The sequence below is a fragment of the Artemia franciscana genome, chromosome 20 (assembly GCF_032884065.1).
Source record: "Artemia franciscana chromosome 20, ASM3288406v1, whole genome shotgun sequence".
In the NCBI taxonomy this organism is placed as follows: Eukaryota; Metazoa; Arthropoda; class Branchiopoda; order Anostraca; family Artemiidae; genus Artemia; species Artemia franciscana.
Genome location: NC_088882.1, coordinates 24,711,712 through 24,731,326, shown reverse-complemented (window position 1 = coordinate 24,731,326; position 19,615 = coordinate 24,711,712). Strand labels below are relative to the sequence as shown.

The 19,615-nt window shown below is 34.5% G+C and overlaps 1 protein-coding gene across 1 annotated transcript in view; it reads right to left on the bottom strand.

The window, feature by feature from the left end:
• The window catches only part of LOC136040030 (guanylate cyclase 32E-like), a 265,444-nt gene that overhangs the window by 168,126 nt on the left and 77,703 nt on the right, over positions 1 to 19,615 (bottom strand). The window contains exon 5 of the mRNA XM_065724096.1: positions 5,357 to 5,509. Within this exon, the coding sequence (XP_065580168.1) occupies positions 5,357 to 5,509 (153 nt within the window). The remainder of the gene's footprint in view (positions 1 to 5,356; positions 5,510 to 19,615) is intronic.

The window sequence follows — 19,615 nt, the reverse complement described above, 5'->3', positions numbered from 1 at the left end:
AGGGACTGTTCCCTCCTCAACACATCGCTCTTTACGCTAAAGTTTTTACTGTTTTAAAAAGTAGAGCTGAGAGAAAGAGTCAAACTTTAGCGCAAAGAGCAGTGCGTTGAGGAGGGAACAGCCCCTTTCATACGTAGGGTAATTTCTGTTCGTTTTAAGTTTTAACGTCACTCCTTACTTTCAGCTAAAAAAAAACTTGTTCTTTTTATTTAATAACAATTAAGATCGAAGTTGAAATTTCGAAAATCAAACAAAAATTATTGGTTCGTAGTTTACGCAACATATATCTAAAGAACTAGCTCAAATACACTGACTACACTATGCGCTTTACGGAAAACTGAGCTTTCTTGAGTTTTTTAGAGAATTTCAATATTATATTGAGATTTATCGATATTATGACCAGCAAAATACTATTGAGAACACTATATAGGACTATTATTCTTTTATTTTTCGTTGGCTACTTAAAGACTTTTATGTTCCTAAGAGAATATTCTGTTTTTTTCCTCGGTTATGTGTTTTCAGTAAAAGCGCTAGTTTTACAGAATCCTACGAATAAAAGGAAATATTAACAGCCAGCTTATTTGGGATAATTTTGCTCACATATGTTGAATTAACTGCGAAAGGATAATTTTAGTTCTGAGTTTCAATATCGTTCATTACTTACATCAGACAAACTTTTCTTTTTCAAACCTTATCGGAGAATTTATAAACGGATTAAGCTGGATATCTAAGATTCAGATAACGCTTTACAAGATATACCAAACAGCGTAATATCTTTTTCTGCCAATAAGGATTATCGGGGCCTCTATAGTTCGGAGTGCCCCCCCACACAGGGCTGCCAAATTTTTTTTAAGGAGTGTGTCATATTTTTTCCTAGAATGTGCTTTTTGTGTCATCTCAGATTCCATAATGTGTCACAAAATGTGTCATATTTTTTTGCTACAAGTGGTATCATATTTAATTGTCAAATCTTTATTTAGAGTTTTGAATATGTAATCTTTTCCAAATCAGTTAAAAAGGAGTAAACTTAACCTTATCCTATTATCTTGGGATCTCGACCTTTTTATGACGTCATGAAAGAAATAGAAATATTCAATTAAATTAATGTTACACACTGAATTTGTGTCTGGGCGGCCAACGAGGCAATTTTACATTTATAAAAGTTTTAGGGAAAATCAACTCCGACAGCAAATTGAAAATAGACTTTTCGTATGACGTCGTAATCGTAATCGGCTCTATACGAAATCAGCTTTATTGGCTAAGCTTTTTATTTACTCAATATGTAAGCCATTCAACCAGCTTCAATCTAGTATTTCTGTCATATTTTTTGGTGCCTTTTTAGGCCAGAAGGATTATTCTGAAGGAAAGTAATCTCTGGAAATTTGTAATCTTGTTCAAGGTTGAATACCCCTTCTATACTCCTAAAAATGGGAGTTGCTGCTTATGCACACAGCTTTGGTAAACTGCATACTGTTTAATTTTTACTATTAAGTACGTACCAGTTGGCTACATCAAACACTCAATAAAGAAACCAATTAAGTTCGGATGTTCAGCGTGCATTTTGATTTGAAATTTCCGCCTATGGCTGTTTTTTTTCGCGTAGTTAAAAATTTTAAATACGGTGATGGCATCAGTCCTGTATTCTGCACTGTTTGTGTACTACTGCCACCGTTAGGCAGCGCTATTCCCTTCCATTAATTTGTATCTTTTCTGGAGGTAGAAAATTGAAATTTTACTTTTCTTTTATTAACATTTAAAAATCCAGACTAGGATGACAAAAATGTGTCATTTTTTTTGAAAAATGTGTCATTTTTGTCGATTGTGTCATTTTTTATTGAAAAATGTGTCATTTTCGTCGATTGTGTCATGATTTCGACTGAATGTGTCATTGTGTCACGCAACATCAAATTGTGTCATTTTGACACAAAATGTGTCAATTTGGCAGCCATGCCCCCACACCGACAAAGCCCTTATAAACTATGTGAAAAGAAGCAAAATGCTTCTAGTGATAAGACTGTTACAGATTTCACCCTAACACGACAGCAGTTAGCATTTGTCAACAAAGATGGCATTCAGATCAATAGGTATCACAGTATAGCCAACTGAGCCAATTGAGTGTTTCCAAAACACTAGGTTTCAAGGAGACGGTAATATCGTGACTTTACAAAAGCATGTTAAAATTAGGGCTTCTAAACTGCTTATAGTTCCATTAATGCCCGGTGATAGGTAGATGGATAGATAGATGGATAGATTTATTCAGTTCGGAAGCCCCATGGGTATGGGTAGAAAAAGTAGGTAAATTGCGATAAAAAGAACAAAACCCCACAAATAAAAATGATATCACATACTACTCTTTTCTACTAATTTACGAGTTTACTGCTTCTCTTACCTTTTTTTGTTTTTTTACCTTTGAATGGGGTTGTAATCTTATCTGCAACGACATCTAATACCAAAATAACTAGACAATTTATTTCTCTACTAAATTTAATCTTAGCGTTTTTGTTTCCAAGTATGTTTTGATACCTTTTTTAGTGTTACACTTGTAAACTTTTGTTCGTATATGGTTCAAAAGAATTAAAATACAAAGCTATTATTTTTATCCTTGCCTTATTAGTGTTCCCCATACAAAACGCATTCGATAAGGAATGTCTAAGATACTGTTGCATATTATATCTTAATGTCGTCTAAATTTTATTTAGGATTCAAATTTGACCAACACTTAAATTTGAATGCCAAGATACAACATACAAGTTCTGGTTTGGCAAGTCGCCTTTCCAGTTTGATAGGGATATTTCTTGACAAGGAATTTTTGAAAATGAAGCTAAAGGCTAATTTCCGAGTCTATAAAAAAAATTATTGTGAATATTTTTCTCTTAACTATGGGGCTTTATTTGGGTAAATAGTAACAACATACAGAACTTCTGACAGGAAACCAACTCCTGACGTCCAGCCTATGAAGTCACGGGCTTTCAAAAGCCTAGATATTAGAATCTTACATCGACTCGCTTTTTTTAAACGCTAAGACCTTCAGTGCTTAGAAAGACGAATTCAGTAAACTATTCTACCGGTTAACAAAGATTGATTTTGATCCGACTTCATGGTTCCTTTATTGTGAAAAAAGTTTAAACAAAAAAGAAAAAAAATCACCATCATATTTCCTCCTGCCGGGAATGGATGGAGAGATAGAAAAAAAATTACAATGAAATGAAACAGACACACCAAAGCAAAATGAATGACGCACCACAAAAGGAATCCTGCACCTCCCAAGACCCGCCATAAACAAAGTAAGAGTGAGTCATAAAAAAAGTCAACAAAGTCATTGCGCAATGCGCAATAAATATTACAATTAAAATAGAAAATACCAAGAGAATTGCTTAAAAGTAATTGCTTAGAAAATTACTTAGAAGAAAAACATTTTTTGAAGGTACCAAACGTATGATGTTCTTTAGTTGATTGAGGTAGAATACTCCACGCAGCCACTGCAGTTAATGCCAAGTCTGATCTAACTGACGGGGTTAATTGGATAGAAATGTTGCCTGAATTAGAATGATCATACAAAGATTATTGTAAGACCAAGGATGAACAGGTAATGAATGCCACACAACATCGCCGTGTAGTTGAAAGAAAGGGGAAGACACACATGAGAGAATATCGACATGCTTAAAATTCAGCAATGTCTTAGCAGAAGAATCTTATTCAAGGATAAGGTTCCTTTCTTTATGTTAGATGGTAGAGAATGTTCTCATGAAACACCTAAATTGCAGATGTTAGATGATGGTCTTCATATAGTTAACTTTTCGAAGGGAATGGGATTTTAGAAGGCAATAAGAGACGCAACACTAAATTATTCAATGAAACAGAATTATCGGAGTTGGTCCGATCCTGGACTTGGCAGAACGCCCAGTGATAAGTACTTTGGTGTAATTCGACACTACTTCCGACTGCCATGACGTGAATTCAGGTTTGAGCAAGAGCTTTAGTTAATATGAGCAACTAAGCAGAAATTATACCAAGAAACAGACTTTGTTAAAATCTTGACATGGTAGCCCCTTGGAGTCCTCTCTAGCGAGGAATACAACTATCAAATGTTGGAGTCAACCCTACCAAGTTACACCGATTATAGTCCTGGTACTCGTTACTTATTCAGAACACACTCGAGAATTTTAGATCTGAAATACATCGGTTTCACAGCCACAAACACAAGTGACGGGTAGCGACCAATCAGGGGAATATAAACATTCTTCAAATACAGGCGATTGGAGTAAATCGTTTGTATGGAAGTTTTAGCTAGTTTCCTATTTCAGCCAATATTTGGGAAAAGGATGCCTCAGCCTTACAAAATTTGACGATTAGTGAATTTGGACTAATTTAGCTGATTGTTAAACAGTGATGTATTTAAAAATCACGTATCCAATTAAAAGAAGAAAAAGGAAAGTGTGAAAAGGGAATTACGAGGATTTTCGAGAAGGAAACGGGAATTAAGAAAAGAAAGTGCAGAAGTTTATTTGAAAGTAATTCGGTGTCTTACGATACGCAACAGTAATCATTCACTGATGAGATCTTTATATTGTAACTTGGTAAGATTTGGGGTGACATTCGCGACAAAAAACTGTTGGTTTTTGGAAAACAACCCCAGAAATTAGGTCATTAGCATAAATAAAGAACAGAACTGCCAAGAATTGGGCATCAATTCCCCTTGCATGTTAGTTTCAAAGGTTTGCAAACAGACAAAAAAGTCTGCCAACCGACCAGCATGATTTGAATGTGAAAACGATCTGTAAAAATGCATTTTTTTTTAACAAAAATGTCATTAAAAATTAAACTAATCTGAATTTTTTTAGAAATGGTGATCTTGATAACTGGATTAAGAATTTGAATTTAACAGATCTTAAGAAATGTTTGATTCTTCAACTGCCAATCCTATTACGATAACTTTCAATAGCATCAGCCCATCTGTAAAAATGCATTTTTTTTTTTAACAAAAATGTCATTAAAAATTAAACTAATCTGAACTTTTTTAGAAATGGTGATCTTGACAACTGGATTAAGAATTTGAATTTAACAGATCTTAAGAAATGTTTGATTCTTCAACTGCCAATCCTATTACGATAACTTTCAATAGCATCAGCCCATCTGTAAAAATGCATTTTTTTCTGAATTTTTTTAGAAATGGTGATCTTGACAACTGGATTAAGAATTTGAATTTAACAGATCTTAAGAAATGTTTGATTCTTCAACTGCCAATCCTATTACGATAACTTTCAATAGCATCAGCCCATTTTGGGGCTTCAAAATCAAACATTTTTCAACAGCATTAATGCAGGGCAAAGATCAGGTATAAAAAATAATTACTTACGCCTTTGTAAGTACCGTTCCAGAGGATCCTTTGGGTCGTAAATAAGATCATCGACGGATATGACTATGTACTGCCCATCGTTTAACAATCCACGATTGTACATCGTGTGCACGAAGTCAACCAAAGCAACATGTTCTCCAATAAATAAGTAAACTAAAAGATCAATTAAATATATTAAACCAAGTCATATCGTGAATAAGAAAGGCTGCGTGAAATATTTTCCGATTGAAAATTTATTTGGATCATTTTAACAGAGTCGGAGAGGGAGAAAGGTCTAAAGACTTTTTTTCTGAAAGCGTCAAAATTTTACCCATATTGTGAATTTCTGTCTTCCACGTGGGAAAGAGGCAGGTACCTATTTTATGAGAGAGATTAAATAAAAAAAAAACAAGTTTTTTTAACTGAAAGTAAGGGGACGAGCAGAAATTACCCCGTATATGAAAGGGGCTGCTCCCTCTTCAATGCCCCGCTTTTTACGCTAAAGTTTGACCCGTTCTCTCAACTTTGCTTTTTAAATAGTAAAAACTGTAGCGTAAAGAGCATGGCGTTGAAGAGGGAACAGCCCCTTTCATATACGGGGTAATTTCTGCTTGTTTAAGTTTTAATGTCGCTCCTTACTTTCAGTTAAAAAAAACTTGTTGTTTTTTTTTAATTTCTGAACGTTTTTAGTTAATCCATGTTTTGATTTCGGCTCTCCGCAGATGAATAATTAAAGCGAAATTTGCATATTTATTCATTTGGCTAAATGGCTTTCCCATAGTTTTGATTGAATAATTTTGAGAAAAAAGGAGGAGGGGGACGCCCAGTTGCCCTTCAATTTTTTGGGTACTTAAAAAGGTAACTAGAACTTTTAATTTTTTACGAACGTTTTCATAATTAAAAGATACACGTAACTTACGAATTAGCTTACGTAACAAACTTCTATATTCGTATGTTTTTATCTATATATATAAATTACGTATATGAAACGGTTCGCCCACTCGTCAATACCTCGCTCTTAACACTAAAGCTTAAATTTTGTCCCCTGAATCACAAAGGCCGTAGAATAAATAGTTGAAATTACTAAAAATAGTTTAGCGTAAAGATTTCGGGTATTAGGAGGAGGTGAACCACTTATATGCGTAATATTTTTTTGTTCGTTTTGGGTTTTAACGCTACTCCTTACTTTCAGTTGAAAAAAGCTTTTCATATTTATTTTTTCATTTTTTTAAATAATGTTAGAAAATGCTTCGCCCCCTTCATGGAAATCTTCTTTCCACATGACAAACGCCTCCATGGAAAATTTCCCCCACATAACCCCCTCTTCTAAGCCCCTCCACCCAACCAAAAAATCCCCCTGAAAACGTCTGTACACTTCCCAATTACCATTACTATATGCAAACACTGGTCAAAGTTTGTAACTTGCAGTCCCTCCCACGGGGACTGTGGGGGAGTAAGTCGTCCCCAAAGACATAGTTATAAGGTTTTTCGACTATGTTGAATAAAATGGCTATCTCAGAATTTCGATCCGACGACTTTGGGAAAAAATAAGCGTAGAAGGGGGCCTAGGTGCCCTCCAATTTTTTGGGTCACTTAAAAAGGGCACTAGAACTTTTCATTTCCGTTCGAATGAACCCTCTAGCAAAATTCTAGGACCACTGGGTCGATACGATCACCCCTGGGAAAAAGAAAAGAAAAAAAACAAACAAATAAACACGCATCCGTGATTTGTCTTCTGGCCAAAAATACAAAATTTCACATTTTTGTAGATAGGAGCTTGGAACTTGTACTGTAGGGTTCTCTGATACGCTGAATCTGATGGTGTGATTTTCGTTAGGATTCTATGACTTTTAGAGGGTGTTTCCCCTTATTCTCTGAAATAGGGCAAATTTTCTCAGGCTTGTAACTTTTGATGGGTAGGACTAAACTTGATGAAACTTGTATATTTAAAATCGGAATTAAAATGCAATTCTTTTAATGTAACTATTGGTATCAAAATTCCGTTTTTTAGAGCTTTGGTTACTATTGAGCCGGGTCGCTCCTTACTACAGTTCGTTACCACGAACTGTTTGATTACCACGAACCACGATTTGAAAATATTTATTATAAAAACCAACACAAAACAGTAATAACAGTCACCCTGAGAAGTAAAAACTTGTCCGAGGGGTTGGCAAAAATAAATTAGAAAATAATACAGGACAAAGAAAAAAATATATATATATATTTATCAAGCCAATAATACGACCTAATCGGCACCACAAGCCTTCCAACAAACAAATTCAACAATACTAATAAAATCATACCCCTAGAGGCCAGAACACTACTGAACTATTTATTTACATTTACATTTGCACTTAACAATTTTGACCCTTTCCTGTCATTCTCGTTATCCAGTCAGGTGACAAACTGATTCCCTCTTAACACTTTACGTGCCTATGGGCATTCCCCTCAGCCCTTACACGAAATTTGAGTTTTCAATTAAATGGTGATCTATTCGCAATCGACTTGACATCTAAAATATTCGTAGCGAAATCGTACTTGTCTGTTTCTTGTGATTAATTTACCAGTTATACCAGATGAAAACAGCTGAAGATATTGTTGTTAATCTAGGTCACACTTTAACACTGGTGTTCTTGCAACCTTAATCATTGTTGCAGCAATAGCCGGAACCTAGTAGAGAGCAAACCAAAGGCCATAGCAGCGAAAATTTAAAAGAGGGTTTTAAAGGAAATATATAGTGACTAATGTTTCACAATTGACACTGATATGGAAGTACTTATTGTTATTCAGATTCAACTGAACCATGAACTTTAATTGCGATATAATTTTACAAGGGAAATAACCCAAACCGAAATAGCTATTGCCAGAAACCCTTTACTGGAGAATAACAGACCCCCAGCGAAAATCGAGTTACTGCATATAAAGCAGTGATGTTTTTTTTCATTGCCGGAGATTGTACCAACTCAATGATTAATCAGTATCATAAGAACGTTCATTTCAAAGAAAATGAGAATATATGGTGTCCTTTTCAAGTAACATTCCTGAATTAGGTAGAAATGGCCGTTATTTCTCACTAGCCAGTCTTTTCTTAAACACATTTTTTATTTTTTAGTCCTTCACGGTGGTTCGTCATTCACTAGGTTGAAACTCCGGATGCAATCATGACTAAATAGATCGCACCTTAGTAAAGTGCCAATTTCTGCCACCGAAGACGCATTTTGTCTCAATTAGGGCAAAAAACTGGAAAATATAAGCTCTCTAGTACCAATTACATACTTCGTTGTTTAAAAAGATTCAGGAACGTTGCAATATTCAGATTATAGGAGAAAAAAGCTGATTGACCCATCAGGCGTCTGAATCATGGACAAGAAGTCAGGCAAAAACAAGTCCTTTGTTAAATGTAACCAGTGAAACAACAAAGATTCTCAATATTAAAGACCAATTAGCAAAATTTATAAACTACATTTTAATTTATGTCAAGTTATTCAGTGAAACACTGTTATTTTACAGATATATTCACATGGAAACCCTCTAATGAAGAACTATCCTCTGGCAGAACCGGGATTTCTATCCTGGAAAACCGGAAAAACCCGGTTTGTCCCTGAAAAACGGGATTTCCTACGACTTATATTTTGGTTGTTAAAAAATTAATAAGATTTTTTGACTTCCACAAAGATTCACAGTATTGCCAGACTGAACCGTAAAAAACTAGGAGGAAACAATTTCTGTAATTTGGCAATGCTTATCCTAACAGGAATGCTAGCGTTTGAAGGGGTTGTTCACCCATAAATCAGTAAGTCTAACTTTCAATGGACAATAACATTTGTATATATCACGTCTGATCACCTTTTTTGGCCTAGTAATAATGTTGCTTACATATTACAAATTAAGTAATAAAAGTGATAATTTCGGAATTCCAAGAAAAAATATGAATTTTAAAAATAATTGAATAAAGCCGAAACTCTAAACGGATGAATATAATAAGATAGAAAATCAGACTATCTAAAAAATTCATCTAGTAGGTAAGTCAATTAACTAATAACTTTAAGAGTATAAATCTTGAATAATTGAAATTAAAGATATATTAATGCAAAACTTAGGTTTTTAGCTATATAATGAGATACAAAACTTCAACAACCGTTTGGAAACAAGGTGTTAGGAATATATTCTTACACACAATCACTCTTTTTTTTTTAACGAGTTTATTGTCAATTAATGGCAGAGTTCGTCTTTGCGAAAGCAATCATGAAAAATAAACTTTATAAAGATTGGCACCTACTAAGATTTAAAACTGCATAACTGCATATGGAGGTCTTGTCCATTAAAAATAAGATTCTCGGGTTTTTCTAATTTGTTAAGACGTATGTGGTTTTGTAAGTTTCCACTGAACCAATTTAAAGAACTAGGTTTCATTTTACTGTCCTTGGTATTTAAAGCGAACGAAATACGGACTCTATATAAAAATCTACACAATGATCACGAATAAATCCGTATGCAGCTTAAGTATGGTCCAGTTTTTTTTTTATTTTTATTTACGATTTCTAAGGTATTTTCGCATTTTTTGTGTTGCTCACATAGTCCACCCTATTTTTTAACGTTCTTATGAATTTGCCCCCCTCCCTCCCCATATTCGTACATAGTCTAGTCATAGACTTAGGGAGAATGCTTTGTCCTTGGCAGGGGATAAGACTTAAGAAGAAGTTTATTGCCCGGAAATATTTCTACATTTATTCAGTATATGAATATGTTTTTCCAGGTACTATATGTTTTTGGGTTTCTATGGCGATTGTGCTCACTCGGAGGTACACAAATAACCCGCTGATACCAATGCAAACATTTTAAAGACATACACAGGCTAAAACATCAATTTAGTTCGACCAAAATCAATACTAAAAATTGAACCGGCCATCAATACATTAGGCTATTAAGGGGTTGTAGGGATAAAATGTTAAAGTATATCCAATTGAACCTTTGCCAAAAACACATCAAGGGAGCTTTGGGAAAGGGACTTATAGACCTTTAAGCCCTTTCAGTGCACCCACGACCCCATATGCTATATCATTAGATTGGTTCGCTCTAATTGCCTGTTTTTGCGTGAGTGCGGCGTAAACGTCGAGATGAATAAAGAATGTTCGGCAATACAGTGAAAAAAAAAAAAAAGTGGACATTATCCGCTAATTATCTAATGAACTTCGGAAAGTGATGTTTTGAAATTTCTTGAAACTATATAACTATGAAGAATTTAGTTAGTTCCTGTCATCGTACAGAATACAAGAGATTTAAACGAAAAATCTTTTCTTATCTATCTGATAATGGTGTTTTTCCCCTATGTTGAGAAATACCCCCTCGAAATGTTATATGCATAAGAGTTTTAACTTGTTTCATCTGTTTAACTTTGAGGGGATAATTGTAAATTGCACTCGTTTTTTTACTCGTTTTTCTCAAGTCTTGAGAAATTAATTCAATCAATTTTTTTCTTCTCAATTTTTACCCGTATTTAATATTTTTATACTCTTTCCATATGATTTATTTTATTTTCATGCCATTTTTCGACCAATTCCGAATATTCAATCAAACAGTTCGTGGTAGCGAACTGTAAGGAGCGACCCGGCTCAATAGTAAACGAAACTCTAAAAAACGGAACTTTGATGCTAAAAAATATATCAAAAGAATCGGATTTTTATGCTGATTTTAAATATATAAGTTTCATCAAATTTAATCTTTGTAATCAAAAGTTACGAGCCTGAGCAAATTTGCCTTATTTTGAAAAATAGGGTGAAACACCCCCTAAAATCACAGGATCTTAACGAAAATCACACCAACGCATTCAGCGTATCAGAGAACCATATAGAAAAAATTTCAAGGTCCATTCTACAAAAACGTGGAATTTCGTATTTTCTGCCAGGAGACAGATGACGGGTGCGTGTTTATTTGTTTGTTTTTTTTTTCCAGGGGTCATCGTATCGACCAAGTTGTCCTAGAGTGTTGCAAGACGGCTCATTCTAACGGAAATGAAAAGTTCTAGTGCCCTTTTTAAGTGACCAAAAAAATTGGAGGGCACCTAGGCCCCCTCCCACACTCAGTTTTTTCCCAAAATCCACGGATCAAAATTTTGAGATAGCCATTTTGTTCTGCATAGTCGAAAACCCTAATAACTATGTCTTTGGGGATGATTTACTCCCCCATAGTCCCTGGGGGAGGGGCTGCAAGTTACAAAGTTTGACCAATGTTTACATACAGTAATGGTTATTGGGAAGTGTACCGACGTTTTCAGGGGGATTTTTTTGGTTTGGGTGTGGGGTTGAGGGGAGGGGAGTATGTGGGAGGGTCTTTCCTTGGAGGAATATTTCATGGGGGAAGAGAAATTCAATGAAAAGGGCGCAGGATTTTCTAGCATTACTATTAAACAAAAACAATGCAAATATAAACATGAAAAAGTTTTTTCAATTGAAAGTAAGGAGTAGCATTAAAACTTAAAACGAACAGAGATTATTACGCATATGAGGGATTCTAAAAATACTTTAGCATAAAGAGCGGGGTATTTAGGAGGAGATGAATACTTCGCTCTTTATGCTAAAGTATTTTTAGTAATTTCAACTATTTATTCTACGGCTTTTCTGATTCAGGGGTCATTCTTAAAGAATTGAGACAAAACTTAAGATTTAGTGTGAAGAGCAAGGTATTAACGAGGGGACAAACCCCCTCATATATATAATCAAAAATATAAGAATATAAAAGTTTGTTACGTAAGTTAATTCTTAAGTTACGTATATTTTTACTAATAAAAACGTTCGTTAAAAAATTAAAAGTTCTAGTTGCCTTTTTAAGTAGCCGAAAAATTGGAGGGCAACTAGGCCTCCTTCCCCACCCCTTATTTCTCAAAATCGTCTGATCAAAACTAAGTGAAAGCCATTTAGCCAAAAAAAAAAAGAATTAATATGCAAATTTCATTTTAATAATTTATGTACGGAGAGCCAAAATCAAACATGCATTAATTCAATAACCTTTCAGAAACTAAATAAAAAAAACTAGTTTTTTTAACTTTGGGTATCGTGTATTTGGGTACCTAATGGATTCCAAGGCATGACGAAATTATACTATCGAAAATCGCCTTAGCTTTTACAGTATCGAGGTATTTACCTCGAATGCATTCTTGTTTTATCAAAACTTTGTGAGAGTAAATCCGGTTCAAGATGTTCACTGAATGAATGCTATATGTGAACTGAATGCTATATGTGAACTGATGTGTCTATATGTGTCTTGACAACAATAGATCAGACAGTTCGTGGTAACGAACTGTAAGTAAGGAGCGACCCAGTTCAATAGTAACCACAACGTTAAAAAATGGGATTTTGATACCAATAGATACATCAAAAGAATCAGATTCTTATGCTGACAATATATAAGTTTCCTCAAGTTTAGTCCTTCCCATCAAAAGTTAGGATCCTGACATAATTTGCCTTTTCTCCGAAACAAGGAAACACCCCCTAAAAGTCATAGAATCTTAATGAAATTCTTACCATCATATTCAGCGCATCAGAGAACCCACATGTGTAGGTTTGAAGCTGCTATCTGCACAAATGTGAAATTTTGTATTTTTTGCCAGAAGAAAGATCACGGATGCGTGTTAATTTGCTTTTTTTCCAAGGGGTGATCGTATCGACCCAGTGGTCCTAGAATTTCGCGAGAGGGCTCATTTGAATGGAAATTAACAGTTCTATTGCACTTTTTAAGTGACCAAAAAATTGGAGGGCAGCTAGACCCCCTCCCATGCTAATTTTCCCCCGAAATCACCGAATCAAAATTTTGAGATTGCCATCAACATAGTCGAAATATTTAATATATATGTCTTTGAGAACGACTTAATACTCCAAAGTCCCCGGGGAAAGGGCTGCAAATTATTAACTTTGCCCATTGTTTACGTATAGCATTCGTTATTGGTAAGTATAGGCTACAGATGTTTTCAGGGGGGGGATTTTTTCTTGTGGTAGGGTGGATTGGGTTACGCGGGAAGATCTTTCTATGGAGGAATTTTCCATGGGGGAAGATAATTTCTATGAAGGGGGCGCTGGATCTCCCAGCATTATTTAAAAAACGATAAAAAATTAAATTAAAAAAGATAATTTTTTCAACTGAAAGTAAGGAGTAACATAAAACTTAAAACGAACAGAAATTATCAAGTATATGAGGGAGTTTGTCCGCTCGTCAACACCTCGCTGTTTACGCTAAAGTATTTTTAGTCATTTCAAAAGAGCTATTTATTCTAATTAAACATCCTTCGTGATTCAGGGGTCATCCTTAATGAATTGGAACAAAACTGGAACTTCAGCGCAAAGAGCAAGGCATTCACAAGGGGGCGAACCACCTCATATTACGTATATGAGGAAGTTGGCCCCCTCGTCAATACCTCGCTATTTACGCTTAAGTTCGAATTTTGTAAAATAATGGCCGATATAAGAAATAATTTGTTTATGTTATTTTCCGGTCAATCTTAGCATTTAATTTTACCTTAAGCAGCTTCATAAGTATGATTTTTATGTGATAATAAACCAAAGATATTGTATGTGTTCGGTTTGCGGTTGTTATTAAATAACAACACAAGTTTTTTTCCAACTGAAAGCAAAGAATAACATTAAAACTTAAAGCGAAAATTAATTATTACTTTCATTTTTATAAAGATTTTTTCTTTCATTCATTTCAGTCATTTAAGAATTGCTCGAGTTGTGACTCTCATTTTCATAAAAATAGGTTCGAACTCTTTGGCCGTTTTGTTACTATGCCTTAGAAAATTAGTTCCGTAAATATCGCTAATTTAAGTTATAAGGGAGAATCTTTCCATGAAGAAATTTCTCATGAAGGAAGGAAATTTTCAATGAAGGAGCGGCTGGATTTCCCAAAATTATTGAAAAACGATCAGCAATTAAATAAAAAAAAGCATATTTAACTGAAAGTAAGAAGCAACATTAAAACTTAAAACAAACAGATAATATTACGTATATGAGATGGGTTGCCTCTCCTCAGTAGCTCGCTATTACTCTAAAGTTTTTTTTAACTTTTAAAAGAGGCTATTATTATAATTAAATAGCCTTTGTGATCCAGGAGTAATTCTTAAACAACTGAAACAAAAATCAAAATTAGGTTATTATAAGGTTATTATTAGTTTCAAAAAGTAAAATTAATATGCAAATTTCGTTTTAAATTCAGAAACGTTCAGAAGTTAAATAAAAAAAGTTTTTTTCAAAAGTTTTTTTCTATTGAAAGTAAGGAGCGACATTAAATCTTAAAACGAACAGAAATTATTCTGTATATGAAAGGGGCTGTTCCCTCCTCAACACCTCGCTCTTTACGCTAAAGCTTTGATTGTTTGACAAAGCGTCAAACTTTAGCGTAAAAGCGGGGTGTTGAGGAGGGGACAGTCCCTTTCAAATGAAGAATAATCTCTGTTCGTTTTAAGTTTTAATGTCGCTCCTTACTTTCAGATAAAAAAAAACTAGTTTTTTTTAATACATCAAAAGGGTTAACTTTTATGCTGATTTCAAATATATAAAATTTATTGAGTTTAATGTTACCACCAAAACTACGAGCCTGAGAAAATTTCCCTATTTGTTGAAAATAAGGTGGAAACATCTCCGAAAAAGCAAGCGCTCTTAGTAAAAACAACACCATCTGATTTAGAATATCACAGAGCCTTTGTGAAAAATTTTCAAGCTCCTATCTACAAGAAGTAGAATTTTCTATTTTATTTTTTCAGAAGAAAGATCACGGATGCGTGTTCACTTGTTTGTTTGTTTTTTTCCGCTGGTGGGTCATATCGAACCAGTGTTCCTAGAAGATCGAGAGAGGGATCATTTGAACGGAAATCAAAAGTTCTAGTGTCTTTTTGACACGATCAGCGGCTTTTAAGAAGTGATCAAAAAGATTGGATGTCCTTTTTTCTCCACATCCAATCAACTTTTTAAGATATCCATTTGATTTAGTAGAGTTGACTAAGCCTTTGGGAACGACATGATCCCCATAGTCCCTAAGGAAAGGGCTGTATATTTTAGGCCATTTGTCCATTGCCCACATATAGTATTTATTATTGGGACATATGAAGACAGTTTCGGGGAGGAATTTTCTGCGAGGCGGATTTTCTATTGGGAGGAAGTTTCCAGGAGAAATTTTACATGTGAGGGAAGGGGATTTCCTGGCATGATTGCAAAAACAGTCATTCATTACATTTATTAAAGAATGTTTTTTTTTTCAACTCAAATTAAGGAGCAGCATCAACACTTAAAAACAAGCATAAATTATAGGAGGCTACCTCTTCCTCAAACCTCACTATTTGCATTAAAGCTTGACTTTTTGTCAAAATTCCTTAAGAAAGCTTGCTTAAACGCAAGGGTGGTTGAATTTGAAATCATAAGTATTTTTGATGAACTTAAAGACTTTAATGGAAAGAGCAAGGGTTGAGGATGGGGCAGCCCCTCCCGTATAAATGCGGGATGATTTTTGTTGATTTTTAAGTTTTGATGATGCTCCTTACTTGCTCTTGATTTTTTTTTTTTAAAAATTGATAGCGCTGTGGTAGAAAACTTGCCTATGGCTGTGGTCACTTAGTTTCAAATCTTAGATCAGACAGTTTTAAATATACATAAATAGGCAAGCTTATAGGAAAGACGCCTTACAAGGAGGATGCAGTTAAAGGAAATGGGAAGAAGACAGAATTGTCAGTCTCGAAACCGAAGACATTCGGTAATAATTCCTGTCTTTTATCTCTTGTTTCAGGCTCTAGTTTTCTTCATTTGTTGGTCTGCATTTTTGTCTGTTTATGTGTTTGTTTGTGCTACGTCTAGATGTGTCCTACCTCGATATTGGTTAGACCTAGGACTCAAAAATTAAATCGGAGATCGAACTGTTAACTACTGGAAACCGAGTGGCCTGAGTAGTTAAAAATATGAAGTGTAGGTTACGATTGTTTGCATAAGAATAAATACAACTTTATGATAATGAAACTGGAAGATTAAAAATTCGAAAATAACAAAAAAAAATCTAAATGTACAAAAAAGGTAGAATTTTTTTATTAAATATATGAACATAAGTAAAAACGAGGGGCGCACAGCGGATTAGGATTCCCATAACTTGATCTGTTTGATCAACTCTCAAACTTTTTTCATTTATGCATTCAAAACTTAGATCAATTTAATATTTATATTAAGCAAATCGCAATTCGTTTTGTGCCCCTCATTTTTGCTTATATTCATATCTTCTCGAAAAAAAAATATACATTTTCTGTTTTCAAGTATATTTTGCAAACGGTTAAAGAAAATACATATTTCTTATTTCAATTTAGTTTCAAGCATTATTCCAATTGTGAAAAGATTCCCAGGTAGGCCTGTTGTAGGAAGGGAATTGTGAAAATATTACACGAAAAATGCTTCTTTGGTCCAACTACTGAAGAAAGGGATGAAAGCAGTTTTCAAGAAGAAGAGAGGAAGTAGTGGCATGGTGGTGTCTCATCGCTATTAACAGTGGATAAACCTGAAAATAGTTTTCAGCTTTGGCTCATCTTTTAAATAGTGATATATTCCATCCATCCAACCTTTCCAATTTCCACGGCCAAATTATCCTCGCGTTCAATAATGTTATTGTAACTCTCACCTGTACAGAATGTCATTATAATGATATTAAATACAGAAATAATTTTTATTATAGCTATATAAGATATTTGTTTATTTTTTACGTTCGTTAGCCAATTGTAATTATTGTATTTCTTACAAAAGCATATATTAAAATCAAATACAATAAATTATTCGCTTATAGTTGCCTCAGAGCTCAACAAGGTGCAATTCGTTATTTTTCCAATCGAAAATAACGTTATTCATTCCTGGAATATTTATTTATTAGTGTAAGCTATAATGCTCTGGGTTAGTTCCAAATGTTCTACGTTATTTTTTGTATTCAGTAGAGCGTAATAATTACGCTTATTTAATGAATTATTTCAATAAATTGCAATAAGCTCTGATGGACGCAGTGTGTAATTGCCCTCGTACGTGAAAGGAAAGAGGTTCAACTTATTTCGCAATGTCGCAGCTTACGATAGCACAATTGTTTTCGCACTATAAAACCATCATTTAATAAAAAGCCTATGGCGTTTTTTTTTACCATATGTTACTAAGCACTCTTACGGAGTATCAGTAATGTAATTAGTCTTTATACTGATTGCCGTGATAAAGACCACTTTTATCAAACATCCAGGAATTGCAATTTAAAAACCAGTTATAGGCTAGGTACTTAATGAAACATCAATTTAAATTGATCACATTCACCTGCCCAGAGTAGAATTATAGATAAGACATATTTTAAAATCTTTATAATAAAGAGAATACTGCGATCCTCAGGGCCGTTCATGCTAGTGAATAAGGCGCTGAATTCTCGAAAGTATGCGCCCTGTACAGGAAAATCTGTTATGAAATTTGTATGTGATTCCTTCAGTATGTTGAAAATGAATATCCTATTTTCTGTGCTAAATATTGCGCCTGGGCTGTTTGGGGTGAATAGGCTGCCGACTGTTGCGTCACTAGTGCATTTAAGCACGAAAAGAAGAAAAGTCCGATATCTTATTTTGCCAAAGATGAGTTAATGGAATGGAATATTGAAAGTTTCTTATTGAGAATATTGAGAGTTTTTATTGGCATTATGAGAAATAGAGAGTAGCTACTCTGCTCATGAACAAAATGGCAGTTGTGCAAGCCACAGCAACTTTAAGTCACTCATTTTCTAGGCTCAAATTTTCTGCGTAAACTTGCTGTGATAAGTGAAAACATTTGGTGTACAAGTTTTTCCCACTATGAACGGACGGGGAGAATAAGGATTATACGCGTACAGCTTAAATTTTTTATCTGTAGGCCTGAACGGTTCTTAAGGAACACGGCTGTGGATGTGGAAGAACAAGTATTAACGCCTGGGCCAAATTGTAATCATATTTGTTAATTAAATCAAAATTACGCACGACTTCAGCATCAACTATGTATTGTGTACACAGTTTGTTGGATTGAAAAGCGTTCAACTTTGAAAAATAGAATTTCTGATTAACAAATCACAATTAAAATGTGAGGCATAATTTTTTGAAATTAGAAAAGATGGAAGCTTAGAAAAGCAGTTTTCTCATCTGTAGGAAGAATCTGATAAAACATATAAACTCAGAACAACAGCAGTAGCGCCGATCGGGGAGGGGAGGTATTAGGACGCCAATTAGATTTCAGCAATACCTTTTTTGGTATTTTCATTGAAAAACTGTTTTATATATCATTGGAAAAATCGAAAAAAAGTTTCCCCTTCATGATTTTTAAAATACACCCCCCCCCCCTATAAAATTGTCCCTGTGCATAAGACGGGAAAAATGGGAATAAACTAGTGTTCTACAAGCATTTCAAACCAATTTCTCGCCACTTCAATACTAATGCAAGTGTGAAGTCAAAATCAAGGAAAACATATATCGTTCATAAATCTTTTTTGTTTTTTGATTATTAGTATTATTATGGTTGGTAAGTGCGACTACTATCTATATTGGAAGTTAAAAATCATCCTAGCCATAGATTATATCGATTATTTGAGCATGAATACCCATTAGGGGGACCAGGAGGCACCAGCCCCCTTGGCAGAATGACGTTTCCTTATTTTTTATATTTTTGTTTTGAGATTTCTATTATACAACTAGACCCCGGAGCTGCACCGATAAGGGAAGGTCAGTGGCGACGAGGGCAAAAATAGTAGCAGCAGCGCGCTGCCGGTGCGATCACTATTGCTCGCAAACACTTACATTTTTGTCAGTCTTTATCAAATCCCAACTTTAATTTACATCAGATTTGGACCTATTCACTTCGCATGTCGGTGGCTGGACGCTGGTATTCTTCGTTATTATAGGCTATGGCATTTCAGAAACCCTTGCGTAATAGTTGAAATATCTAACAGCTATGTATTCCTGACACAATTAATTATGAAAATTAGTAGTTTTTTTTCATCGAGCAACTGTTACCATCGAAAAGAAATGTCACCATTTACATCACTGCTGGGTTGGTCAGAAAATATTTCCCCTTAGGTTTCTTCCCCTCAAACATCCAGAAGGGATTTGGAAGGTATGTCCACTTCCAATCCAGATTGTTTTGATAATGAATTTTGTTTGATTATTGTTTGAATCTGTTTTCTCAAATACAGACCAATCAAATGTTTTTTAGCCATGAAGCTGGTGGCAAATTGCCTAACTCCAGCCCGTTCTCTACCTTCATTGCCTTCCTCTCA